Consider the following 23,906-nt stretch of genomic DNA (forward strand, 5'->3'; position numbering starts at 1 on the left):
TCGAATTAACGCGACAGTTGAGGTGAAGCAACAGATGCGCATACCTTCACGTTCGCTCGTACGTATTGTGCGTGCGCGTGCGCGACGCCACACGGAAGGGAGGGGAGGAGGCGTTTGTAGTATGCGCTTCTCAATGGGGAGCGCGAGCACGAGCCTCCACCCCTCGGGCGTTGGCGGTGACGCGCGGCGCGCTCCCCAGAGCCCCACTCGTGCTCACCCGCACTACTGTAATCATATGATAGCGATCCGGGGTCCGAAACACCGCAGCCGACACCAACTTGTTCGCGGTCCACTTCGAACAACTCTCAAGGGAACTTTTTCTCCCACCCCCTCCCTTAAAAACAACTTTGGAGTCGCCGGGGGTGGTCGAGGAGGGGCTCGCATCATCCGGAGACGAGTTGGGCTCGGAACCGAGCAGGGGGGGGGCGGCTGTGATTTGAAGAATAGCCGCTTGAGAGACACGCTCGTCGGACGGAAGACCCGTGGTGTCCGTTTGGAGACTTTTTTGTTTGTTTGCTTGTTTGATAAACCCCCCCACCATCGCTCCACCATCCAATATTTTTGTAATAAATCAAACCAGAGTGCTTTTGCATCGACGCTTCAGCCATGGTCGGGGAGACAGAGGTGAAGGAGCGACCCAAGTCCAACCCGGACTATTTAATGCAGCTGATGAACGATCGGAAGGTTATGAGTTCATTGCCAAACTTCAGCGGCATCTTCACGCATCTGGAGCGGCTGCTGGATGAAGGTAAGGTGGGTGGGACAGGGGGGGGTCTCGAGCGTGTCAGTTTGAACAAATCAAATGCGACATTTTTAAAGTTGACATCTCATATAAAATGCTATTTTCTGTGCTTTATCAGTTACGCACATGCTGAGTGAATGAGTGAGCGTGTGAGTGAGCGAGTGAGTTGGTGATGGGAACAAACAGACAGTTGTTAGTCTTTGCCAGTGACCTAATGCGCAGGCTTATGGTGGGAGTGATGCAGCCCATCCCTGTACTGGAACGACACAACATGTCACTGGGCAACTTGTTCCATTTCCAATTTGCAATAGTGTCCTTTTGTCATCTGCAATCTATTTTGTTTTTCAAGCTTGCTGCTCTTGGAAAGAAACCAATTGTTACAACTGGTCAAGTGACAGTCATTATTTTAAAAACACAAAAGCCACGCCACATGTTAGCGTGAGAGCCACGTTTAGAATCAAAGTGGCCCGTGTTCGGCGTGTTCTGGCCTGGCCAGAGTTATGTGGACAGGCGCCCAGATCAGACACCCGCACACACTTTAGTCCATATTCTGACGACACACGCTGTACTGTGTATCAAATGTTGCTAATTGACATGACGACTATTCATTTGTAACATGAAACTAAACACGTCTCAAAGTGTGTCCACGCATGACCCAAAAGCGGAGGGTCACAATAGGTTGTTAAGGGTTGCTGAGGTCAGACGATATTTGCACCTCAAGGCGAGCCATTGGCTCGTGTTTGTGTGCGTGAGTGCGCTCGGCATGCAAGCACTTATTATTGCGCCGGGGTGTCATTACAGAGGCATTGTGGGCCGCCGGGTCGAGCCTAAACAAACATTACAAGCATGACAGTGTTTTAATGGGGCCTCGTAAGAGCAGACATTGCACGTTTTTTTCAAAATGAGCAAATCTGTTCTGTCCAGTTTCGTTATTGGGTCACACTGAACTCCCGAACATATTTACTGGGTTAAAAGGGAACAGCATGTGTCAACATAGCAGGAGAAATTGTCAGCGCTGTCTCATGAGTCACTTTTTTTTCTCGCCCGGCAGAAATCGGGCGGGTACGCAAGGACATGTACAACGACACGGTGAACGGAGGCATGTTCAACGGACGCGATATGGAGGAACTGCCCGAAGCCGTCGGACCCGTGGCCCAGCTGCAAGAGAAGCTCTACGTGCCGGTCAAAGAGTACCCCGACGTGAGTTAGGGACGGCGGGTGACCTTCGAACTTTTCTACCAGTTGTTTACTTTTCCCTTTTATCTCCTGTCGGTGGCGTTAGGGAGGACGAAAATTCAATTGGGCCTCCCTCAACCCATTTTAAATTTCAGGAGACAATTAAGACGCCATCATAATAAGAAATGACGCAATTTCTTAAAATCAATATGCGAAATGTGCCAAAATAGTAAGAAATTAATTTCTAGAATTAGCTGTGATGTCATAAAAAGGTGACAAGCCCAAGAAATGGTTTTGACTTCATCCTAAAAAGTCAAAACACTGTATTCATTTCCCCAGTTTTGTTTGCTGATAAATTCTGATTATTTATGCCGTTTTCCCCAGCGTGACGTCGTATCTCATCCATATTTAGAGGCGTTTAAATAGATGGATTAAGCCTTCTCCCCTGCCGTAAATATTCGGCCCGCGTGCATCCGGCACATCGTCGCCACTGCTGCCAAGTACAGTTAAGTACTCCAATATGAGTCGTGTTGATCCAGATTGAAGGGCTCACATGATTTCTTTGCAATAATTTATAGTTTTTTTTTATTCCTTACCCTTCACTTCCCCTCCTCCACGCATCAGCTCGCCAATCAGCCAGTACAATGACAGGCTGTCCTCACTCACATGACGGCGAGGCAAACGCTTGAGATCAAGGTTAAATTTAGTCGGAGCCGCTCGTCTCTATCGGTGTGTACGCGACCATGTGAGTCAGAGGTCAGCGCGCCATCGACGTGTAGCCACTGTGGAAGTATTGTGCGTGCGCTTGTGTGTTTGTACCGTGTGTGAGACGAGTATACACACACACACGGGCCAGCTGTCTTGTTAATCACTCAGTCGCCGTGACAGATAAGGTTAAGCGAGCGCCGCCGTCCTCTCATGCCACCTATAATGATCTATTTTTGGGTCTCGCTTGGTAACGCAAACACATCACACAAGCCGACCCCAAGTGGGCTCGTGTCATATGCGACCACCTTGATGTTATTTTTATTTATTTTTTGCTTTGGTCCACAGTTTAATTTTGTCGGGAGGATCCTAGGCCCGCGAGGACTGACAGCCAAACAGCTGGAGGCGGAGACCGGCTGCAAGATCATGGTGCGCGGGAAAGGCTCAATGAGGGACAAGAAGAAGGTACGCGCCGCTCTTTAACGGTCTCCAGGGTCGTTAGCGGATCTTGTTTTATTGCGTTTACTAAAAAGGATCTCATATTAAAGGATCTGTTAACTGTGGCTCCAGGGCTCCCCCTTGAGTTGTGACATCATCTCATCAGTTCCCCCAAAGAAGCCTGGCTAATGGACAGGCTAAGCGCTAACAGGATATTTTATTGTTTATTCTTTGTCATTGGACAATTTCTAAAAACGTCAATTAGGAGCAATTATGAAGCATCCTTGATAGAAGTTAAAGAATCCAATGAATGCAACGGTTCTGCTTGTCCTTAATTTATGGCAGGAATGTTTGCGTGCATGATTTAATTGAATTTATTGAAAGGAGTCACGAAAGGAAACTACTCCCCTGATTTGTCCAACCATAGCAAGTCACAATGAATAGCAAAACATTTCAAATGTATTACTTAAAGGTTAAAACTAACTATTTCTGCTTAAAGGTGACATTGCGTTTATCAGGTCAATAGCGAGGTCTCACTTCCCGTTCTCACACAAAATGTTTTTTTCTTCGACACGCTCAAAATAATTGTAATGACTCATGCGAAAAAATGTCCAGACATCACAAGTCAAGATTGCACAATAGACGATCGTCGGAAATGGGCGAAACTACAGAACCGAATAAAATTGGGGGTTGCCTTCAGGGAGCGTTTGAAATCACAGTTTTCCTCACATCTCTATCCCTTTATCCATCTTTCCATGTATAGTCGCCACCCACAATGTGATTTCACTTTGTCCCGCTGTTTCGTCCATCTGTCTTTTCTTCCCTCTCCCCTGTTGTCTCCTCCCGTTGGCTGGTTCCAGCTTTCCAAACGGCAGGTGGAGCAAGTCCAGCATTCCATGCGACGCCCCCCACCCACCTCTCTTTCTCTCCCTTCCTCTCTCTCTAGAACATTCCCTACCCCGCACACCCTCTGAGAGACACACACACAGAGGAAGGAAAACAGAAACACAGTGGGAGAGGAGGCCAAGAGAAAGATGTTGACTTTTTAGTGCTCTTCAAAACGATACATCTCACTTGACAAAACATTCGCAGAGCGGGCCGTCTCTCAACCCAGCGTGCACGCCCCACACTGCGACGGACGCTTTCGTAACTTCTTTTTCCGCCAGCATGTGGTTGCAGCCAATATTCGTCTCCTATTACCTTTTTTTTCTTTTTTTTTCCAAGTTATGAAATATGAACTAGAGTCGAGATGCTAAAATTGTTCACGATCCTTTGCCTCAATGGTGTTAGTGTTTAGCTTGGCCTTGTTTATCAAAGTATTTAGTGCAATGCATCCATTTTCTTTTTTTTTTTACTGCTCATGAAGAGCCTATCAAAAGTGACACTGGGATTTACTCGCACTTTATGCAAAGAGCCAATGGTGCAATTTTTCTTAATGACATCATAACATTTTTTATCACAAGCTAACGCAACAAGCTTAACCTAATGCAACCCGATTGTGTCACAGTCTTCCGAGATAAATGACACAATAATAAGGGTGTCGGAGCAATGATGAGGTGTCAAAAAAATTTGCGAGAAGGCTTCGTCATTTGGGGAGTTTCAAAAAGTTGCACAAGTTATTTCTAATCAACATGCCTTTGTTTCTTGTAATCATATCTCATTATTAACACTGAAAAACACATCACAGTCGGGATCAGGTGACGACCAATCACGGGTCACCTCTTTACTAACTTTGGTCATGTGACGGTCATTATGTCAAGAGCAAGTGCCAAAATGGCCTCTGCGATGGATAAATGGATTTTGCCTCTTAATTCATATTGAATGAAACACAATATGAAACTTTTTTTTTTTTTTTTTACTTGACTTCCTATTTAAAATGGGTCACATTGCCCCGTAACATAACAGGATTAAAAAAAAAAAAAATCAGAGTCTCATTACATGTAGCTCGTGAATGGGAAAGGGCCCACGCCGTGCATACAAACCAAGCGTGCTTGTTTGTGTACTCCCTCCAGGAGGAGATGAACCGAGGCAAGCCCAACTGGGAGCACCTGAGCGAGGACCTTCATGTCCTGATCTCAGTGGAGGACACGCACAACCGCGCCAAGATCAAGCTGCAGCGGGCCATCAACGAAGTCAAGAAACTCCTCATCCCCGCTGTGAGTATCCGAAACAAAACGGGGATGAGGGTTTAGCATTTTGGTATGCACGGAAGGGGGGGGGGGGGGGGGTTGGATGGGATTGTCGGTCCAAAAGTGTGTGTGTGTGAGTATGTGTAAGGGGTTAGGGTAATTAGGGAACACGCACAAAAAGGGGTTGCCACGGCAACACCGGGTTGTTTGAAAGGCTGCGCGAATGAATGGCGAGTCTGTTCACTCGTTCTCCCCACTCCATCACTCCTTTCACTCGTTCACAACTCACTTCATTCCAAACGACCGGCTACAATATTCCTTTTTTCTCCCCCCCACCACCACCCCAATCTTTTTTCGTCGTCATTGTTGTACGTGCACAAGGGCCCGTTTTGATTGGAGTCCTCCGCATCGCTCGAATTCTCCGGCGCCACCTACATAGGCCCCGCCCTCCCTCCGCTGCTCACATGTGGAATATCGCACACGCATAAGCGTAGATTGCGAAATCGCTTCCTCTTGCAACAACTGGGTCAGAATGAAAAGATCAGCGGGGGGAATTCTATTGCCGTCGAGGCGGAAAGGTTAAGGCCGTCAGACGTCGTGGTCGCCAGGAGCACCGGCACCTTTTCATTCCCTGTTAGCGTTCATGTGCGCTGGGCTCCGACTAACAATACGTGTTGGCTTAACCGGCGCAACTTTGCCTTGAAGCAGTAAATCAGAGCTAACGTGCAACTAGCTTGTTGGACACACAGTGTCTAGCTGGCGCTATCGTATGTGTTCTTCCTGTATATCTGGGAGAAGTCTCATTGTTGTGGTGGCGTCCATTTTGAGATGTGTGTCTTTGCGTAGGCTGAAGGCGAGGACAACTTGAAGAAAATGCAGCTGATGGAGTTGGCCATTCTCAATGGAACCTACAGAGACGCCAATGTCAAGACACGTAAGGATCACAGCACAGGATAGGAGGGACCGCGAGGGTCTTTCACAGGAGACCACTGTATATACAAACAATGCCTCTGTTCCTTGTAACATAGACTGCTTGTCCCTTCTTCGTCCCCTGTCCATTGTGTTTAGGTGTGGGTGCGTACACACAATCATTGTGCATCTTGTGTCCCGCAGCTACCGCCGGGTTCCCACTCGGCACCCCGCAGGCCCCTCGCATCATCACAGGCCCCACGCCCGTCCTGCCACCTGCCTTGCGCAACCCCGCCCCCGTGACCACGCCGACGCTCATGCCTCTGATCCGTCAGATCCAGAGCTCCGCCCTCGTGCCGGGCGGCAACCCGCATCCGGCGCTGCTTCCCCAAGGACCCGAGTCAGGGATCATCTACACGCCCTACGAGTACCCCTACACATTGACGCCCTCCATATTGGAATACCCCATCGACTCGACCGGCGTATTAGGTAAATAATCGCCACGGTTCATCATGTTCCTACATGGACAATGGGTGTATTATGAGACCTCGATACTTGGCTCCAAATCATCAACCCAAAAAGCGCACGCAGATATTAGGATCAGAATTTACGAGTTCTGGAAACTCTGCTGTGAGCTCCAGCTTTACAGATGCCTCGTTTGATTCCTCGGCTTTTACTCGATCAATGATGACAATGCAGCCATCAGTGTCCAGCTCTCGTAATACATCCGTCTACGTGTATCCTCCGCATGCAGAAGCTTATCGTCGGGCTAATAGTCCCTTCGTCCTGTGTTTTCGCAGGTATGGCTTTCCCAACCAAAGGCTAAGCGATTAGCTATACGTCTTAGCGCACACGGACTGGCTTGCAGAGACCCCCCCTCCCCATCTCCCCGACCTCTCCCCTTCCAGAACCAACACCCCAATCCCACCACCCCTTCCCTTTTAAACGCTTCCAGTTTGCTACGGAGCAAAAGCTCGCAGCTTGCTCACACTGTCGGACGACAGATTCCTCGCGCTATAGTCGAGTGTCCATGCCTTCTTCTCGCTCGTGACTTCTATTAGCTGACTAGCGTGGTGGTGTGATGCCTTCAATTCTAACCTTTTCTTCTTCAAAAAAAAAATATTCCGCTTATAATTGTAACATTTTTTTTCTAGCGTAGATGTTCTAGCGCGCTTTTTGTGATTTAATATATCTTTTTTTCTAAAAAAGACAATTTTATTCATTCCAGTGCCTCATCAGTGTGATTTTGAAGCTACTAGTGAAACTTTATTTTGGATAGAAAGTAGTGGTTTGGATTCATTTTTAGAGAACAGAAGACCACAACACGATATGACGGTCCTCTTTGAATGACTTAACCCTCCTGTTATGTATGAACGCTTATCACTTATGGCTGAGGTGAAATAAGGTGTGTGTGTATGTGTGTGTGTGACAGAATAGAATTGACCGTTTCTGACGTCTCGTTTTTAGCCTGTTGCGTCACTGCCAGGTTATGTATGAGAAAGGAGGTATTTGCAAATTATTTTTTAATATATAGGAAAAATGAAGGCCAGCACCTCGAAATCCCAGTTTAATAAATGCAAATTATTATTATTTTTTTATATATAAAAAAGAAGTTAAGCTTGAGTAAGGCCAGCATAAGAATTCTTTTATTCTGCAATTGTTGTCTTTGTCCCTTACCAAGAATGTTTATGGGTCAATGTGACCCACTCTATGCGTAATCAACATGTAAAAAAAACGTGTATATTTTTAAATTATTATTTTTTAAGGCCAGAAAAGGGAAGACTAGAGAAGTACATTTTTCTACAAAATAAATTTTTGAAGTGATCAGTTTGACCCGCAGAATAATAAGAATCTTAAAACGGGTTGATTTGAAGGGCGGCTCGGTGGCGCACTTGGGTAGCACGTCCGCCTCACAGTTAGGAGGGTGCGGGTTCGATTTCACCTCCGGCCCTCCCTGTGTGGAGTTTGCATGTTCTCCCCGGGCCCGCGTGGGTTTTCTCCGGGCACTCCGGTTTCCTCCCACATCCCAAAAACATGCTTGGTAGGCCGATTGAACACTCCAAATTGTCCCTAGGTGTGCGTGCGAGTGCAAATGGTTGTTTGTCTCTGTGTGCCCTGCGATTGGCTGGCAACCGGTTCAGGGTGTCCCCCGCCTACTGCCCGATGACGGCTGGGATAGGCTCCAGCACGCCCGCGACCCCAGTGGGGACTAAGCGGTACAGAAAATGGATGGATGGATGGGTTGATTTGACCCACATCATAACAGGAGGGTTAAAATCTTCAACCAACCGACCCCCCCCCCATCCCACCCACCCCCTTTTGTGCACGTTGTCAAATCTCCCAGAAGTGGCGGCTGACGTTGTGATGTGTCTTTTCTGATGAGTAACCTTCTGTATTCTGTTTTGGCCAACGTCATCGCGCTTGTTAGCAGGTGCCATGACCGCTAAGGTACGCCGCCAAGACAAGAGAATCCATCCTTACCAAAGGGTAGTGACCACAGACAGAGGTTAGTTAGCTCACCAGCCACTTTGTGTGTGTGTGTGTGTGCGTGCGTGTGTGCATGCAGACCAAGGGACCAGTTATTGTGAGTTTGTCTTAGCATGGCATGCCAAGATCAAATGTGAAAACAGTCTTGTTGCAGTAAGGGTGACATTTTGGGAGGAGCCATGTCAGGATGAGGGGGGGTGCGCTTATTTCTTCTTCGATAACCTAGGCGGCCCGTCTTAATTAGTGTGAATCACTCCATTCATGTGACTCCCTTCCTTGTGACTCCTGGACTTGGGAGTCCTTTTTTTTTTTCCTTTTTTAAATCTCTGCTACTTCTTTTTACCCAGTACGTCCTTTGGGAACCTATTATTTATACAAGATTTCATTCCACTAAGTTCCCGTATTTTGGTGTGAATGATCAAAAGTGTTGTGCCCAATGACTACACGTCACTTAATCCCGTTTTACTACTAAAACACAGCGTGTGATGACTACTGAAGTCTGTGTTCCAAGCTCTTTTTTTTTTTTTTTTTTTTTTTGGTATGAAATACTATTGTTTGTGGTCTTATCAGTCGCCCACTGGACTTTATCATTGGGACTGTTTACATCTTTCATATTATATTTCCTAGCCAGAGTGGTGCTGTTGCCATGTATTTAGCTGCAAAGAAAAGAAAAATACATTTGTATATAGGGATTTTAAAGTGCTTATATGAAGCTAATGGAACAAAATCGCTTGAAAGTATTTGTAGGTTGTTTTTTTTTAGTTTGTACATTTTTATTTTTACGGTATGCTTTTTATAGATGAAGTGTCTCCATGTAAAACTTCTATTCCGAGTGTGTAGCTTCCACTGTTCCCTGGAAGGCGGCGTTGTTGCTCTAGTGTGTGTGCTTTTGTTTTCGTTTTTGATTTTGTTGTTTTTAAAAGATGAGGTGACCTTCTCAATGCACAGGCCTCATGACTGTTTTATGCAATATAGACATGGACTAGCTAGCTGCAATATGTATGTGTGTGAGCGGTGGTGCTCCTGTTGTACAAAACAAGCAACGGAAAGAAAAAAAAACAACACTAAAAGGCAATAAAGACGACTATTGAGAACAAAATAAATCTCCAAAGACAACCTAAAGACTCTAAATTCTTGTAGTTAGACTGTCTATTTTGAAATCACCATCTTTTAACCTCTCATTGCTGTCTCTTACTATGGCACCTCTCTGCTCACAGTAGCCATTAGTCGCTCTGCTAATACTTCCTAGCCGATGGAGCAAAAGCATAAACGATATTAATAATATTCAGTCAGCCTTACTCGCAAATCTAGCTACTTACAACGAGAGGGTCACGCTCTCACTTACATGTAATCATGCCGTCCGTGCTTACCCAAAGTGCAGGTGGTGATAAATCTGCAACCACATGGACAAATGATATGCCGTAATCACAAAAATGCAAATTTTCATGGGGAAATTATGCGACTAATAAAGTTTTTGTGAAAAGGAAAAACATTTTCACAAAAGGGTACATAAATACACTGAGATAGAGTAATCATTTTTTCGATACACTTTAATGATCACACCCCCACATGTGCACTTTGGGTAACCACAGCGTCTCCTCCTCTGCCTCATGGTTTCACCGTCTGGTAGCATGGGTAGCGTCACGGTAGCGGCGGTCACATGACGCTGGGGGCAGCAAAGCATCTGCCCCTAGCACCGTGTGAAACCGCCGTAAAAAAAAAAAAAAAATGCCTTGTTGTCATCCCGACGCCACTAGCTGAAACTAATCTCTCTTCTATCTTTTGTTTTTCTTTTTATGTCCCCTTCTGTGTGCCCTCTTTTTTTTGTTTCCGTTTCCTTTCCTGGTCTGTCTGTGTCCCGTCTAACTTTAGCTGCCACGGCAACTAACCCATGACACCTTTTCCACCCACTGATGACCCCCCGACCCCAACCCGTTGGCCAATTTCCCCTCACTCCCGGCCCCACTGCCCCCATCCCTCCGCGCCCCATCCCAATTCGGCTCAGCCAACCAGAAGCCGGCGCCGGGAGCGACCCTTCGGTCTAACCAGCAGCGGATGGCGGTGGTGATAACCCAGCAGGGATCGATGTTTTAGCCCACGTGCCTTCCTCTTGCATATCGCCCACCATCACCATTGTGGGGGTCCAAACGAGCTCCTGCATAAGCAATAATTATTACTCTTTTATAACTCAACTACTGAAGACGCTAATTGTTTTCACCCTGCACTCAAACTATCCACAGAGAGAGGTGTTGATTAGTCTGCATTCTACTTCATTTCCAGCAACAAACAAATGCTAACAGCATTTGATAAATTCTTCGATGTAAATACCCAACCACACGGCAGGACGATCCTTATCGTTAGCATACCAACTGTTATCTTTCATTTGAAAAAAAACGCTAATTAACAGGCCTGGATAAAAAATATTTATACATCATTATTTTATGATAACGCACAATCTCACATCTAAATAATACCAACAACAGAGATTAAAACAGTTCCACTAAGGTTTTATTTTATATGATTTGATTAATCCTTCCTTTAAAGAAAAACAAAAAAAAGAAACTCAAGGCTTGAAATGTTCCTCGGTTTCTTTTAAATGTCACTAACGTTTTAAGGAGTGCCTTATTGAATTTTATGCTTCTGTTAACCTCGTCAAGTGAAGTAAAATGCCAACAAGGCGAATCCTCTCTCTCGCTCCGCAAAAAAAAAAAAAAAGTGAAATCTAAAAAGGCCAAAGTATCGGAGTCATCAAGTCAAGCATTCTAATGCTTCTTTCGCAAGTCTGTGAAACAACACGCCGGGTTTAAATGCCAAGTTGAAAGGAAGCTTGCACAACAACTGAACAAAAGTGCCTTTAAAAAAAAAACTCACCAGTATTACATTTATATTACAATTTACCTCTTTACTGCCCAATCCCTCCCTAAGTGCCACACAGTATTAACGCACTGATGTCTTTTCACTTATGTGTGAGGATGGAACACTGTTATATGATTTTTTTTTTTAGCCCGCACATATTATATAAACGAGCACATGCAACACAGCCAACCGAGGCCTTGGTATCAAACATCAGGGGGTCGTGACACCTGTAATGAGTTTATATGTATTTTTATATGCTATTTTGTATATTAAATGAACTTTTCAGAGTTGATGCCTTCCTATATATATCTATGTCCTGAAATACTGGATATGTTTTATGTGTTAACTGGAGCCTTGGAGATGAACACCACCGCTTGCCTCTTGTGCCTTTGTTTTATTTTTATTTTTTGACAATTAACAGTGTAGTTCCATATTAATCTGCCCTTCAGCAGCCACTGTATAGGCTCTACTAAACATTTCTGTGTTTAACCACTTAATTGTATCTGTCTTTTTGAGAGGGGGGGTTCTTGAAAAAAAAATAGCTATGGTAACGATGGACTCTTTAACATTGTGAACAGGAATAACATTGTAATCATTAAAGTTGTAAAAACTAACCAACTTTGTTGCTTCTCTCACTCTCTCTGTAGCACTTAATTATGCAAATGAGCTTCCTTTCTGCATACTAATCACCAAAAACAAGGGCTTTCCACACAATAAAAACACACACCCCTTGAGATGAAATGCAGGGAAAAGGCCATGAAAGTTCCGTCCCACTTCCCTCTTTTTCTTGTCTTCTCTCCATCCTGTCTCCCTCTAAAAGAGGGCATTGCACATATTTGTGCAATAAGAGAGAACAAAACACACCCGGGCTCGCCATGGTTTCTGCGAGGCATGCACATGTATAACAAGGAGGTGGGGGCGAGTGTCAGGTTTGAAATGTCGAGGGAATATAAGGGAAATTGATTACGCAAGCGCGCCCTGAAACATCTGCGCAGGATCACAGCGAGTAGTGCAACTCCTACAACAACAGCTGGTCCAGAGATTCGAGGCGAAGACGGGAGCATCATCATCACGCGTTTGTCCCAGCTTCGACTTTATGGGGCTGAGATTTTATGGCGTCCAATTTTGCAACCTTGTTCCGACCACGCGATATCATGAAAATTTTAAATTATCAGCAAATCAGTCTTGAAATTTGCTTGTAATAGGATAAAATGGCCACTTTAATCCAACATGGCCGACTTCTTGAGTCTTAAATGAAACTGACTTTGGAGGCTACTTTTCTCAAAATGGTTGCTTCAAACAAAACTTGGATTTACTTCTTTTTTTTTTTAAGTATGGGAAAGTCTTTAAAGAAGGATAAAGACAATAAGCACTTTCAAGAGGGGCCTTCTTGGCACACATTGCTCGGGCCCTGGACGTAAAAATATAGTCACGTCCCGTGCGCTTAAAACAAAGTTTCCCTTTAAATCCCAAAGTTAAACAACAACACAGCGTTTTCGGCGGTGAATGCAGCCATGGGTGGCTCATTCGTCCTCTGCCTGCCCTTCCTGCTTTCATTGTGGAGTTTTTGTTGGGGTGGGGGGGCTGGAGAGGGGGTGGCGGGGGCTTGATATTGAACTTCAGGCTTGGAGTTGAGCCTGCTTCACCCCCCTCCCCTGATCACTGAGAGAGAAAGAACATAATGTGACCGCCGCTGACAGTCCTCTGGACAGGAAGATAGCACTAAAGGGAAAGGCTTTTGGGTTTTTTTTTTTCTAAGAGGGGTGTGAGTGGCTGGGAAGGGGGGTTCCGTGCATGTTTTGGGATGGGTGTGTGCACTGTTGTCTCTTTTTCCTGTTTTCAATCGTCTTCTAAGCCTCTGGTTCCATTTCTCAGGAAGCGCAATAATGTTCTCCGGTCAATTTGACCTGAGGCGGGTTTGAATTGTCAGAAAGAAAACATACATTTCTTTGTTAACTTGGGAAGAAAAACTCACAATTGAAAAAGACAAGTTTATTTTACTCGTGGCCTTCGCTAGGCTAAACATGGTCTTGTACTTATTATTCTGCAATATGAATTAAGAATAAAACTCCACCTGTTTTTATCCATCTGGGGAGCGGCCATTTTGAGTGAAAACAGATTTCACCCATCAACACAAAAAATCGGTGGACATATCTACAATGCTAGGACACTTAAAAAGGTCTAAAGAACATATGGCTGAATTTGGACAGAACCATTTTGGTTTGGAGCAACCATTTTGGGCTTCATTCTGTCAATTTGCTCCGACGGAAGCGAGCTTTCATTTGTGTTGTATTTCTTTAACTTTCAAACGGGTTAATCTGACAACACAAGGGGGGTTAAATCGCTTCGCTAATATATTCTGCAGTCAGCTCCGGCCAGCGAGCCAACACACACCAAGGCTCCCACCACAATCAAAGAGTGTGTGTGTATGTGTGTGACAGGTTGATTTAGACTGCTATGCATTCTCCACATAATGAACAGCTCTACATTTCCTCCGCTCGGTAAATATTTGATGCGGCGGAATGATTTTTTAGCAGCAACGACGAGGTTGGTGGGGAGAAAAAAAAAAGTATTTAAAATCTGCAATCTTCGCTCTCACCCTTGTCCTCTTCCCATGTAAATAAGCCCCCCCCCCACCAAAGAAACTCCACACACCCCTCAGTGAAGGCAGTTTAAAGACCCAACACTGTCTCCCCGGCAACCAGCATACACTGGGGTCCTGTCGTGGCCTCCCCTTGTCTTTTGTGTTTGGGAGCTCAGAGAGAGAGAGACAGAGAAAAGGGTAGAAAGACAGGAGGAAAAGGAGAGAATGAAAGACAGTGAGGGGATGAAAACAAAAATAAAAGATGACATCACGGCTATGTTGCAAAAAAAAAAAAAAAATGATGAGGATTATAGACAGCACCCCCTCCTCCCAACGGATGCAGAATAAGAACGAAAGAGAGAGAGAGAGTGGGAGAGTGAGGCCCCGGGGCCTGAATGGGGCATTGTGGGAAGACAGTGGGCACACTGGGCAGCAACACAGAGAACACTAACTCACAGATGATGCCAGAGAGTCTGAAAAACACCCACACTGGGCGACAATGGCAAACTTCATCGCTCCACTTGGCCCCTTGTGAATACACACACACATACACACTCTCTGTCACAAACTCACACACACACAATGGCAGAATACCCGGCTAAGATGCCGTGTTATTCGGGAAATTCGGCAGCGCCACACTGAATTCCTTCAGTGGCGCTTTGAGCAGCAGATGGGCCTCCAGGGGGGCCCGCGGTTTTAAAACGTGCACGTATGGGAGCGTGCGTGTGGTCCATTGCATAATGCGGAAAAAAAAAAAGGTGTGAAAAGGCCTACTGACATGTACCCAAGTAAAACACCTTCTCTGCATCATGTTAAGCAAAGAAAACTGTTAAACAGGTTAAACAGAAAGACAGTGGAGCTAATTAACATAACATTTCTCTACCAATTACATGATTATCTTGGCAGGACACAGTTCTAGAGTGAACCACTTTGATTTAGTGCAAGCATCATATCAAAGCCCTAGGGTAAGCAGAGCTGCAATGTTAGCACAGATTATCTTCTGTTAATAATATACTGTAAATTCAGATAAGTTGTGTATGTGGTACTACTATGAAGCAACTCTGCAGAAACTGAAAGAAAATGGAAGGTCTACCTTGTGGTAAAAGTTTGGAAGTTATATTAAAGTTATTAAAGTTATATCTGCACAACCATTCAAAATTTTTGGACACACTAGTAACTGAATGAAAAACTATCAGTGCTAATGTACGTATGGTTTGAAAAAAAATACAGGTCAGTGAATAGTTGGCGAGATAAGGAAATTGTACGTTATTAAAATGCTTTCTTTTGTTATCAATATAGCTGACAAACACAGATTAGTGAAATGTGTAGGGTATGGCGCCCTCTTGTGGTAGATATGTAGTAAACAAACAATACTGAGACAAGTTTCAAATTTATGCAGTGCACACTTTTAAAAAAAACGGTGTGTTTTAAATGAATAAATGCTTGAATTCTACATAAATATCTCACAATATTAAGAAAAAATATTATTATTGAGTTTTTGGGCATCGGGCTACCTGCCGTAATTCATCCTCACCTGCCGTAAAACAGATGTAATATTCATGGCTACTAAAGTGAACGAGACTTACCTTAAACTGTGTGAAAACGCCTTTCGTGGTTCACTTACCTTACTTATGGGCGTGAAACTTCAATATTTCAACTTCTATCTTCTACAACACCGTGCTCTCCTTCTCTCTTGGTGACACCGGGTTGGTGACGTAAGTTGACAAAATCGCTTTACGGCAAGAGCGTGCGGCTAATGTGTGTGGAGGTCAGAGGCAAGACAGAACAGCGAGTTCTTGATACAAATATGCTGCTTTCTTAAAAAAATAGAAACGAGCCACCAACTATAATATTCTTTTTATTATATTGACGTTGATCACAACAGTTCAGCGTGGATCATCTAAGTCGTTACATCATAATTAGCGTTTCTTAGCCAAAGCCTTTTTTTTTTTTTCCCACCATCCACCTAAACATGGACAACAACCCACAAGGCTCCGGGGGACTGAAGGCGAGTCTCGGTGGTCTCTTCGGAGGTGGATCACCTGAATATTCCAACACGGAGCTCTCCGGTGTTCCATGTAAGCAACCTGGTACCTCCACTGCTAGCTTAGCAACTCACCGGCTAGCATGCTAAAATCAGTGTTGACGATTGCATTGTTTTTGTCATTTTAGTGACTGGAATGAGCCCTTTGTCGCCTTACCTTAACGTCGACCCTCGTTACTTAATTCAGGTAATGCAGAAATTCACATGAGACAATGTACTGTGATGAAATTGTGATAAAACAATGTCAATAATTGTGTGTTTTCAGGATACAGACGAGTTCATTCTGCCTACAGGCGCCAATAAGACAAGAGGAAGGTTCGAGCTGGCTTTCTTCACAATCGGAGGTTCTTGCATCACAGGTAAATGGATCTTGAAGCGACTCGTCGGCAATTCAACTTCACATTCCGACACACAACTGTTGTGTTATGTTACAAATTGCCCTTTGTTTTATTACAGGAGCTTCTTTTGGTGCTTTAAATGGTCTCAGGATGGGCCTGAAGGAAACCAGAGACATGGCTTGGTCCAAACCTCGAAATGTACAGTGAGTATGGCTCCGAGTGTTCTGTATCATCTTAGTTCATGCAGCAGAGATAAGATGATGAAATGTTCTGTTGTCTCACCAGGATCATCAACATGGTGACAAGGCAAGGTGCTTCGTGGGCCAACACTTTGGGTTCAGTCGGTAAGACCCAACGCGGTCTTATTATGCAAACAATGTCGTTTATGCGCCATTGACATCTGTTATTGTGTCGCAGCCTTGTTGTACAGCGCGTTCGGCGTGGTGATCGAGAAGGTCAGAGGAGCTGAGGACGACATCAACACAATAGCAGCCGGCACGCTGACGGGGATGCTCTTCAAGGCAGCGGGTATGTCTCGAGTAAACCCAATTAATAAAACAGGATGAATAATATCTGACTATCTCTGCTTTGGCAGGCGGCGTCAAGGGTGTGGCCCGTGGGGGTCTGGCCGGTCTGGCCTTGTCTGGGGCCTACGCCGTCTACAACAACTGGGAGCATCTGACGGGAACGTCGTCACCGTCCTCCTCTAGGCTTTACTGAATTCCTCCTCCTCCTTTTCCTCTGATGTTAGGGCCAAATTATCTGCAAGTGGATCTTCTCATGATGAACTTTGCCTTACAGTCGGTTCTACTCTTGTATTTATTTCACCGTGATTGTCATCAGAAGCTGAACACGAATGCGTGTCTCCCGTTATTTGATGTAATAGTTGAGAAATACCATTAAAAAAAAGCAAACATTTTATTGTTGTGGAAGCGACGTCAGTGCAGGAAGAAGTCTCGGATGCGTGTGGCCTCGATCCAAGGGATGTAAGCGGCGGTGCGGGTGAAGACGCTGGGTTTGTTCTCGACCGTGCAGCCGATGGGGCCGAAGCTCACCACGCCATGGACCTCCCAATGCTCGCGGCCCAGCTGGCACAAAAGAGGCCCTCCAGAATCCCCCTGAGAAGAACGCCGCTCTGATTTATAATTTGCCCCCCCGCCCCTCACGAGGGAACACAGAAGCCAACCTGACAGGCGGCGGGCGGATCCTCGATGTCCCTAAAGCCAGCGCAGATCATGGAGTCTCGCACGCGGTCACCCCAGAACTTCTTCTGCCGACAGGTTTTGAAGTCGATGATGGGGAGGCGGGCTTGGTTGAGAGCCTCTGCCAGGGAAACGTTTTCCTTCCCACCTGATGTATTTCAACAAAACATCTGTCTACTTTTCCCCAAACAAAGATCTTTTCGAGTTCCTTCAGACTCACCCCGAGTGTCACCCCAGCCCGTCACCCAGCAGTAGTGTCCCGGCTTAAGGCTGGTCTGCTTGCGCGGCAGGCAGGCGTAGCGGATGAAGTTGGACGGGAGGATGTCAACGGCTGCCTTCACCAAAGCGATGTCATAGTCCAGCTCGCTATGCGCCGGGTAGCGGAAATTCTCATGCCGGTAGATGCGCTTCACTGGGAAGACCCTCTCGGCCGTTTCGGAGCGCCTCAGCCGATGTTTGCCAAGCACGATCCTCCACGAGCCGGCGTCCTCAGCTTTTCCCCTGAAAAATCGGTTTTAATCCCTTGAGTCTCTAACAGAACCAAAATGTGCTTTTTATCTACTTTTGGAAGCAGTGAGCAGCAGTGAGGATCCAATTCTTGTGGATCAAAGTTCCTCCACAGACGTGAATGTGATGTTTACTACCTCTGGGTCGAACCTGACAAACAACAGAAGAAGAAGCCTCAGTAGGTGCATTATTAATTACTAATATTCATTTTTCAAATACCTGCAGAGAGACTTGCCAAGGCCAGGAATGCGGTCTAGCCTCGTTGCCCGACACGATCCTCTCGACCATGTTGGGTTTGAAGTAGGCCATCCCGCAATCTTTGGGCCAATCTGGGAAAAAAAAACAACATGTCAACCCTGTTGGGATTTTAATATGTGTGTGTATTCTCACCCAGGTGTAAGACCTTATGCTGCTTGCCAGGCGTGTACGTAGCCTCCCGCAGCAGCGGCAGCAGCAGCAAACACACCACATGAAGCGCGGCGGCCATTGTTTTCCGTGCAAAAATCATCAGGCCGCGCGCAACCCGCCGTTTTTATAGCAGCAGGTACACGCGCACACAAACACACAATGAGTTGGATCACAACAAGGCGCTGGATTGTTCTCCTGCTGTGATGACTTTTCACACAAAAAAAAAAAAGAAAAAAAAAAGCCTTTTCACACACATACAGTAGTAGTCGTGAACACAAACATCATGTCAGGTGATGTACTACAGTGGCATAGTGACCTTTAAATGACCTCTGGGGATAAACAACACTAACATTTGTGTATTTTATGGACAAAAAGTGAACCACCCCTTTAAAATAAAAACACTTTTGCGCTTCTACCGATCATATGATAATGTGAAAGTATAGAAAAGGCTATCTGGAAATCACCAGTGAGTTTTTGCTGTTTTTTTTTGTTGTTTTTTTTACTCTGAATGGGAATGTGCACGCTCATCTGAAACACTGAATGGTCGCAGCACCTCAATACGGTTCAACAAGCTGACTGTCGTTAAAGAGCAGAATATTAGGTACACCCGCATCATCGAACTAGGCCATGGCTGTTATTCTTGTAATAGTAGAAGGTCGTGATGATATTTAGAAAATATTATAAAATATTATAAAAGCGGTGCAAAGTTCAACACCACTTGTGCTAAACGCAATTAATTTGTTTATCTACTTTTTTTTTTAATTAAACAGCTAGCATCACCCAACGAACTGAAACAAACGTTCTATCACAAATCAAGTTTGATCACAATAAAATCATGGAATTATGCATAAATGATAACATACAAAATAAATAAAATAATACAGAAATGCCAAATATTATTATAAGAAATATAGGGTGGACCAGAATTCATGATGATATCGGTTATGTTACGCCAACAACATTGTGCTGCTCTTATTGCTGTTCCCTGTTTGGCCACATGAGGGCAGTATAATACAGGCAGACGGCTAAATTAAGTTAGTAAACTTCAACCGTGAGTGGCAATACAGAGATTGAATGTTCTTTTTTGTAGAATTGTTAATTATTAGCAACTCTCTGCAACATTTTGTAATGGATTTTCTTGTTTTGCATTTGTTAAGAAATCGATTAGTGCCTGTGCAAAGAGCAGCAATAGAGCAGCCATGTACATTTAGTACATTAATAACAAAACATCACTTTCAATGTGACTTGTGTAATAAAATGCAAAGTGCAAAACAGTGTATCTTCATGTACCACAATGTTGCAATTCTAAAATGTTGCTGTTGAGACCTTTTATCAACTCTCAATTTTTTTTTTTTTTTTTTACATTGCATATTTGAAATCTGTTGCGCTGCAGTAATCAGTGAATTTACTCAACATCTTCTGTCTTAGTCTTCCTTTTTCGAGCCTCCACACCACCCTGGTCTTAGTGACCTAATAACACTCCTCTTCCGTATGGTCCCACGCGAGAGCGAGGGGGATTTTGGGATGTTGTCATTTACCGCGTCTCCTTCCTCCTCCTTTTCGGCTCCTTTGTCTTGTATCATCTCCTCTCCGTTGTCTGGAGGAGTGGCGTCGGGGAGCACCACAGGAGGAGGAGCAGGAGCTTTGCTCTTCTTCTTCGAGGGTCGTTTGACAGTTTGGGGGCTGTTGTGGAGTTCCAGGTGCTTCCGTATGGCCGCGGTCAACATTTCCGGCTCCAGGGTTGCGCCGTGGACGTCCCACGTCATTCCGTCCTCGTCCCACTGCACCTGCTTCATGCTGCCCCGCCTCCTACCCCCCGGCTCCTTCTTCTCCTCGCCGGCCTGAGTCTTAAGGCACGACCTTCTACGCCCCAGAACGTCTTTCAGCTTCTCGTCCTCCTCGCTCTCGCTCGGCGGGATCATGCTGGAGGAGGGTGACACCAGGTTAGAGTTGGAGTCCACAGAGGCCTTCAGGTCCAGTTTGGATCCGGGAGGCGAGCCCAGTAGAGAGTGGGAGGTGTTACTGTGGATATCCAACCATGAACCCGTGGGGGACAGCGTCTGCACGGCGGCGTCCACCATTTTCTGCTGGGACTTTTCCTTGAAGATGGGCTCCCTTTCAGCTCCTCCTCTGGAGCATCTGCACCCCTCATCCAGAAGCGAGTCACTCAGCGAGGAGACCAGAGGCGACCTCCTTGGCTGCGGTTGCCACGGCAACTGGAGGTGGCACACCGAAGCTTCTTCATCCAGTTCTCGCTCCTCATCCACTGAAGTTGACACCTGAACTTGGCCATCGGATATCTGGGGCGTCTCCTCATCGGGGAGGCATCCAGGGGATGGTGAGACGCCTTCCTCTGAGCACACGGACGACGCCATTGGGGAGGGATACTGAAAATAAAGCAAGCGGTTACCGCCGGAGGTGTCATCTTCTGTACTCCTCACCCGAAAGAAGGGCTCAGGAGGCAGGGTGGTGGATGCCAGGGGGGACCCTGGAGAGTCTCCGTGCTCAGGTATCAGCGTGGTAGCGGACTCCAGAGGGGACGCCGGGGACAAGGCGTATTGTTCCACGGATGGCAAAGTGGGTGTCAGCAGCGGGGAGATGAACGGGGAGATGAATGGCGAGGAGGTGAGAGTGGTCGAAGAGCTAGAAGGGGCGCAGCAGGCCACGTCCTTGGCCAGGCTGCCGGGTCGCGACGCGCTGCCGCCCCACACCACCGTGTCGGGCGTGCTGCTCCGGCTGTGCACGCTGCCTCCGCCACTGCAACGGCTCCAGCGCCGCATGTTGGCCACCAGCCGCTCGCTGATAGCGGCCGGGTTGTTGCCATCCGACGACTGCAGGCTGCCCACGCGCCGCCACCCGTGCAGCTCCTGCAGGGTGCCCCGTTCGACGTTGGCGCTGGAGCTGCGGCATAGATCCAGGCCGGTCCATATCGGGTCACGCTTGAAAACATCCATGGAGCTCTTGGAGACTGAGAAGATGGGTGTGTTGGCATCACCGTCGTCCATCGGTCCTTCCGTCAAGATGGAGTAGGACACGGATGGACTGACGGAACAACACACTGCCGGGTAGATTTCGGAATGGGGTCGCACGGGCTTCATTGCCAGGGCAACAACCTAAGAAGTACCTAAATTGGATTATGTCATTTTTTAGACAAAAAAGATTATTTTACTGGAATAATAATTCCTAGTTAACAACACTCCAATGGGAATATAATCTTCATACCTTAAAGTGATGTCCTCTTCTGTATAGCTAAATGGTGTCCCGTTTCCCCTCCGACATCTTTCCAGTCCCACAAACACTTCTTCTAGGTGAACAACCTGTAGCATCAAAATGGTGGCGATCGATCATCAGTGCGTGCATGAGTGAACGAGTGCCGTGGGTTGTGTCGCATCTTGGGCCCCGAGGATTAACCGGCCACCTGTCATCCCATTAGCTGACAGCCTATCTCTGGACTCCGTGTGTGTGGCTAAAGAGTTAAGATCAGGTCAGGTGGCAGGATTCCAAAGCATTTATTCTTGTACAGGATAAGAATAATCAATCTTGAAAATTCTGCCTTTACATTTGCTTTCCAAAGTACTGCCCCTAATAAAATGACTGACCAATAGAGGGCGTGTGTACATGTGAGAAGCAGCCAGCTGTGTCCACCTCACACATATGGACACACATTTTGACTTCTCCTGTTTTTCGGGTTCGATGGTTCCCGTTGGCCTCATTGCAGGACTTCTGCTTCTTTTCATTCTTCTCCTTCTTGGTTTGGTGATGTTCTGTCTGTGGAGGTGGAAGAGGAGGCGTGATCGCAGACAATACCTGGAGTTGGTCGCTGCCGTACCTCACGTCCCATCATGGACCCCTCTGGTCATCCCCGTTTCGCAAGATTCCTGTGCCAAGTCAGTACCGTCAGTAAGTACTGTTGACTCGTTTCTCACAATTTGGTGTTTGTCTTAAGGCCCGGCGACATTCCGTTCATGTTGCCTCCTCGCTTCCCAATACCTCGGGAAAAAAGCGAGGATAAGACGGAGGTGACTAAGATGGACCTTCTGGCTCACCGGGGCTCTCTTTGTGTTCAAAGTAAGTCACCACTGCTTTTATTCGGGTTGGTAGCTCATCCCATTTTCAATTTTTAATGTTCCAGGTTGGTACCCACTGGGGACTGTGCTGGCCGGTTTGTATTCTGGGAAGGTGGAGGCGCCACCGCCCGGCATGGCAACGCGTCTCTGCTTCTCAGTGGAGTACCGTTACGGCGGCGAGCAGCTAGCCGTCTCCTTGTTCCGCTTGGGCAACCTGCCGCCTCGTTTCCATAGTAACGTCACCCTGGTGCAGCTCCGCCTCCTACCCGATGACCGGCGTCCCCGCCAGGCCAAGTCCAGGGGCACCAGGCCTGACCCGGAGTTCAATGACTACTTCCTGTTCCAGGTGAGAATGTGAGCGTGCGCACACTTGATGATGTGACCCCAATCTTGTCCTCCACATGACCAGGTGACACCAGCCCGTGTGTCACGGAGCACGCTCAGTGTGTCCGTGCTGAGCGTGTCACATGACGGCAAACGCCACGCAGTGGGCCAGGTGCTCTTTCCTTTGCAAGGAGAACTGGGACAGGCTGGTAGGGTACTCTGGAGAGACTTGGACACTGAAAACCACCATCATGTATGTGCATAGATGGCATAGTTATTAATTTAATAGTGATTACAAATAACAATTAATAAATTGATGTTCATATTGAAGTTTGTTACGTGTTCCTGTCAGTGTTCAGAGCTCGGTGAGGTCTTGGTGTCCCTGAGCTACAACCCGACTCTACAGCGCCTATCAGTGGAGGTTCCAAAAGCTCGAGGAATGCAACCTCTGATGGATGCAGGTGGGAGGTCCTCTGGGTGGTCTCTTTACACTCAATGTGCTTTATTTCAACATATCTTCTGTTCACAGGTGTGTGCGTGCGTGCAAGCTTGCAAATTCACACTCAGGTGGTGAAGATCAAGAGCAGCGGCGCCGTGAAGGCCGACGGCGAACCGGAATTCGAGCTCAGGACGAGTTTCAAACTACGGGCCGAACACGTGGACGAGGCCTGCCTCCGCTTGGAGGTGCGGCGGCAGACCGATCACGTTCCCTCAGGTAACTCATCATCTTCTAGAGGGAAGTTACACTTTTATTGTACTGTCTAAACGAGCAGGATAACTCAAGCTTTCTAACTAGTTTAACTATTTCTCCTACACACCCAGAACCTTCAGTTCCGCTGGGAGTTGTGGTGCTTGGTCCATTTATGTACGCCAGGGGTCCGCAGCTGCAACACTGGATGGACATGGTCAACACACCACTCAAGGCGGTCAAAGTGTGGCATGGACTCTGCACAACCACTTAAGGCATTTGTCTGCAATATATTTGACATA

At 46.4% G+C, this 23,906-nt stretch overlaps 4 protein-coding genes across 7 annotated transcripts; 3 read left to right on the forward strand and 1 right to left on the reverse strand.

The window, feature by feature from the left end:
• Positions 1–606: 606 nt before the first annotated feature.
• Positions 607–11,734, forward strand: qki2 (QKI, KH domain containing, RNA binding 2). Of its 4 annotated transcripts, none has more exons than XM_061264644.1 (9): positions 607–748; positions 1,794–1,942; positions 2,972–3,088; positions 5,074–5,217; positions 6,037–6,124; positions 6,304–6,588; positions 6,876–6,899; positions 8,528–8,605; positions 10,459–11,734. In XM_061264644.1, exons 1-9 carry the CDS (start codon positions 607–609, stop codon positions 10,479–10,481), a joined length of 1,050 nt encoding a protein of 349 aa, XP_061120628.1. In that variant the 3' UTR covers positions 10,482–11,734. The 4 variants fall into 4 exon arrangements, with proteins under 4 accessions (XP_061120628.1, XP_061120629.1, XP_061120630.1 ...); XM_061264645.1 differs by having other exon boundaries at positions 8,531–8,605; XM_061264646.1 differs by lacking the exon at positions 6,876–6,899.
• A 4,014-nt stretch (positions 11,735–15,748) lies between these two features.
• Positions 15,749–17,327, forward strand: timm23a (translocase of inner mitochondrial membrane 23 homolog a (yeast)). The gene is made up of 7 exons (XM_061264930.1): positions 15,749–16,104; positions 16,199–16,257; positions 16,336–16,429; positions 16,527–16,611; positions 16,694–16,752; positions 16,826–16,936; positions 17,004–17,327. Exons 1-7 carry the CDS (start codon positions 15,999–16,001, stop codon positions 17,126–17,128), a joined length of 639 nt encoding a protein of 212 aa, XP_061120914.1. The 5' UTR covers positions 15,749–15,998; the 3' UTR covers positions 17,129–17,327.
• A 15-nt stretch (positions 17,328–17,342) lies between these two features.
• Positions 17,343–18,604, reverse strand: zgc:112285 (uncharacterized protein LOC561476 homolog). The gene is made up of 6 exons (XM_061264931.1): positions 18,508–18,604; positions 18,337–18,446; positions 18,173–18,267; positions 17,831–18,111; positions 17,595–17,758; positions 17,343–17,526 (listed from the first exon to the last, which is right to left on the reverse strand). The coding sequence occupies exons 1-6, from the start codon at positions 18,602–18,604 to the stop codon at positions 17,347–17,349; spliced, it is 927 nt and encodes a 308-aa protein (XP_061120915.1). The 3' UTR covers positions 17,343–17,346.
• Positions 18,605–22,218: 3,614 nt separating this feature from the next.
• Positions 22,219–23,878, forward strand: syt15 (synaptotagmin XV). The gene is made up of 7 exons (XM_061264893.1): positions 22,219–22,412; positions 22,472–22,593; positions 22,658–22,938; positions 23,002–23,169; positions 23,269–23,377; positions 23,446–23,631; positions 23,739–23,878. The coding sequence occupies exons 1-7, from the start codon at positions 22,219–22,221 to the stop codon at positions 23,876–23,878; spliced, it is 1,200 nt and encodes a 399-aa protein (XP_061120877.1).
• Positions 23,879–23,906: the final 28 nt, after the last annotated feature.

The sequence above is a fragment of the Syngnathus typhle genome, linkage group LG18, assembly GCF_033458585.1.
Source record: "Syngnathus typhle isolate RoL2023-S1 ecotype Sweden linkage group LG18, RoL_Styp_1.0, whole genome shotgun sequence".
Lineage (NCBI taxonomy): Eukaryota > Metazoa > Chordata > Actinopteri > Syngnathiformes > Syngnathidae > Syngnathus > Syngnathus typhle.

Coding starts and splice junctions, on each gene's coding strand:
- zgc:112285 (XM_061264931.1), bottom strand. CDS start 18,604: ATGGCCGCCGCGCTTCATGTGGTGTGTTTGCTGCTGCTGCCGCTGCTG. Junction 18,268..18,336: donor CTTGGCAAGTCTCTCTGCAG/GTATTTGAAAAA, acceptor GTTGTTTGTCAG/GTTCGACCCAGAGGTAGTAA. Junction 17,759..17,830: donor GGGCTGGGGTGACACTCGGG/GTGAGTCTGAAG, acceptor GAAATACATCAG/GTGGGAAGGAAAACGTTTCC.
- qki2 (XM_061264644.1), top strand. CDS start 607: ATGGTCGGGGAGACAGAGGTGAAGGAGCGACCCAAGTCCAACCCGGAC. Junction 749..1,793: donor GGAGCGGCTGCTGGATGAAG/GTAAGGTGGGTG, acceptor CTCGCCCGGCAG/AAATCGGGCGGGTACGCAAG. Junction 6,589..6,875: donor CGACTCGACCGGCGTATTAG/GTAAATAATCGC, acceptor TCGGGCTAATAG/TCCCTTCGTCCTGTGTTTTC.
- timm23a (XM_061264930.1), top strand. CDS start 15,999: ATGGACAACAACCCACAAGGCTCCGGGGGACTGAAGGCGAGTCTCGGT. Junction 16,105..16,198: donor GGAGCTCTCCGGTGTTCCAT/GTAAGCAACCTG, acceptor TTGTCATTTTAG/TGACTGGAATGAGCCCTTTG. Junction 16,258..16,335: donor ACCCTCGTTACTTAATTCAG/GTAATGCAGAAA, acceptor GTGTGTTTTCAG/GATACAGACGAGTTCATTCT.
- syt15 (XM_061264893.1), top strand. CDS start 22,219: ATGGTTCCCGTTGGCCTCATTGCAGGACTTCTGCTTCTTTTCATTCTT. Junction 22,594..22,657: donor GGGCTCTCTTTGTGTTCAAA/GTAAGTCACCAC, acceptor TTAATGTTCCAG/GTTGGTACCCACTGGGGACT. Junction 23,632..23,738: donor GACCGATCACGTTCCCTCAG/GTAACTCATCAT, acceptor CTACACACCCAG/AACCTTCAGTTCCGCTGGGA.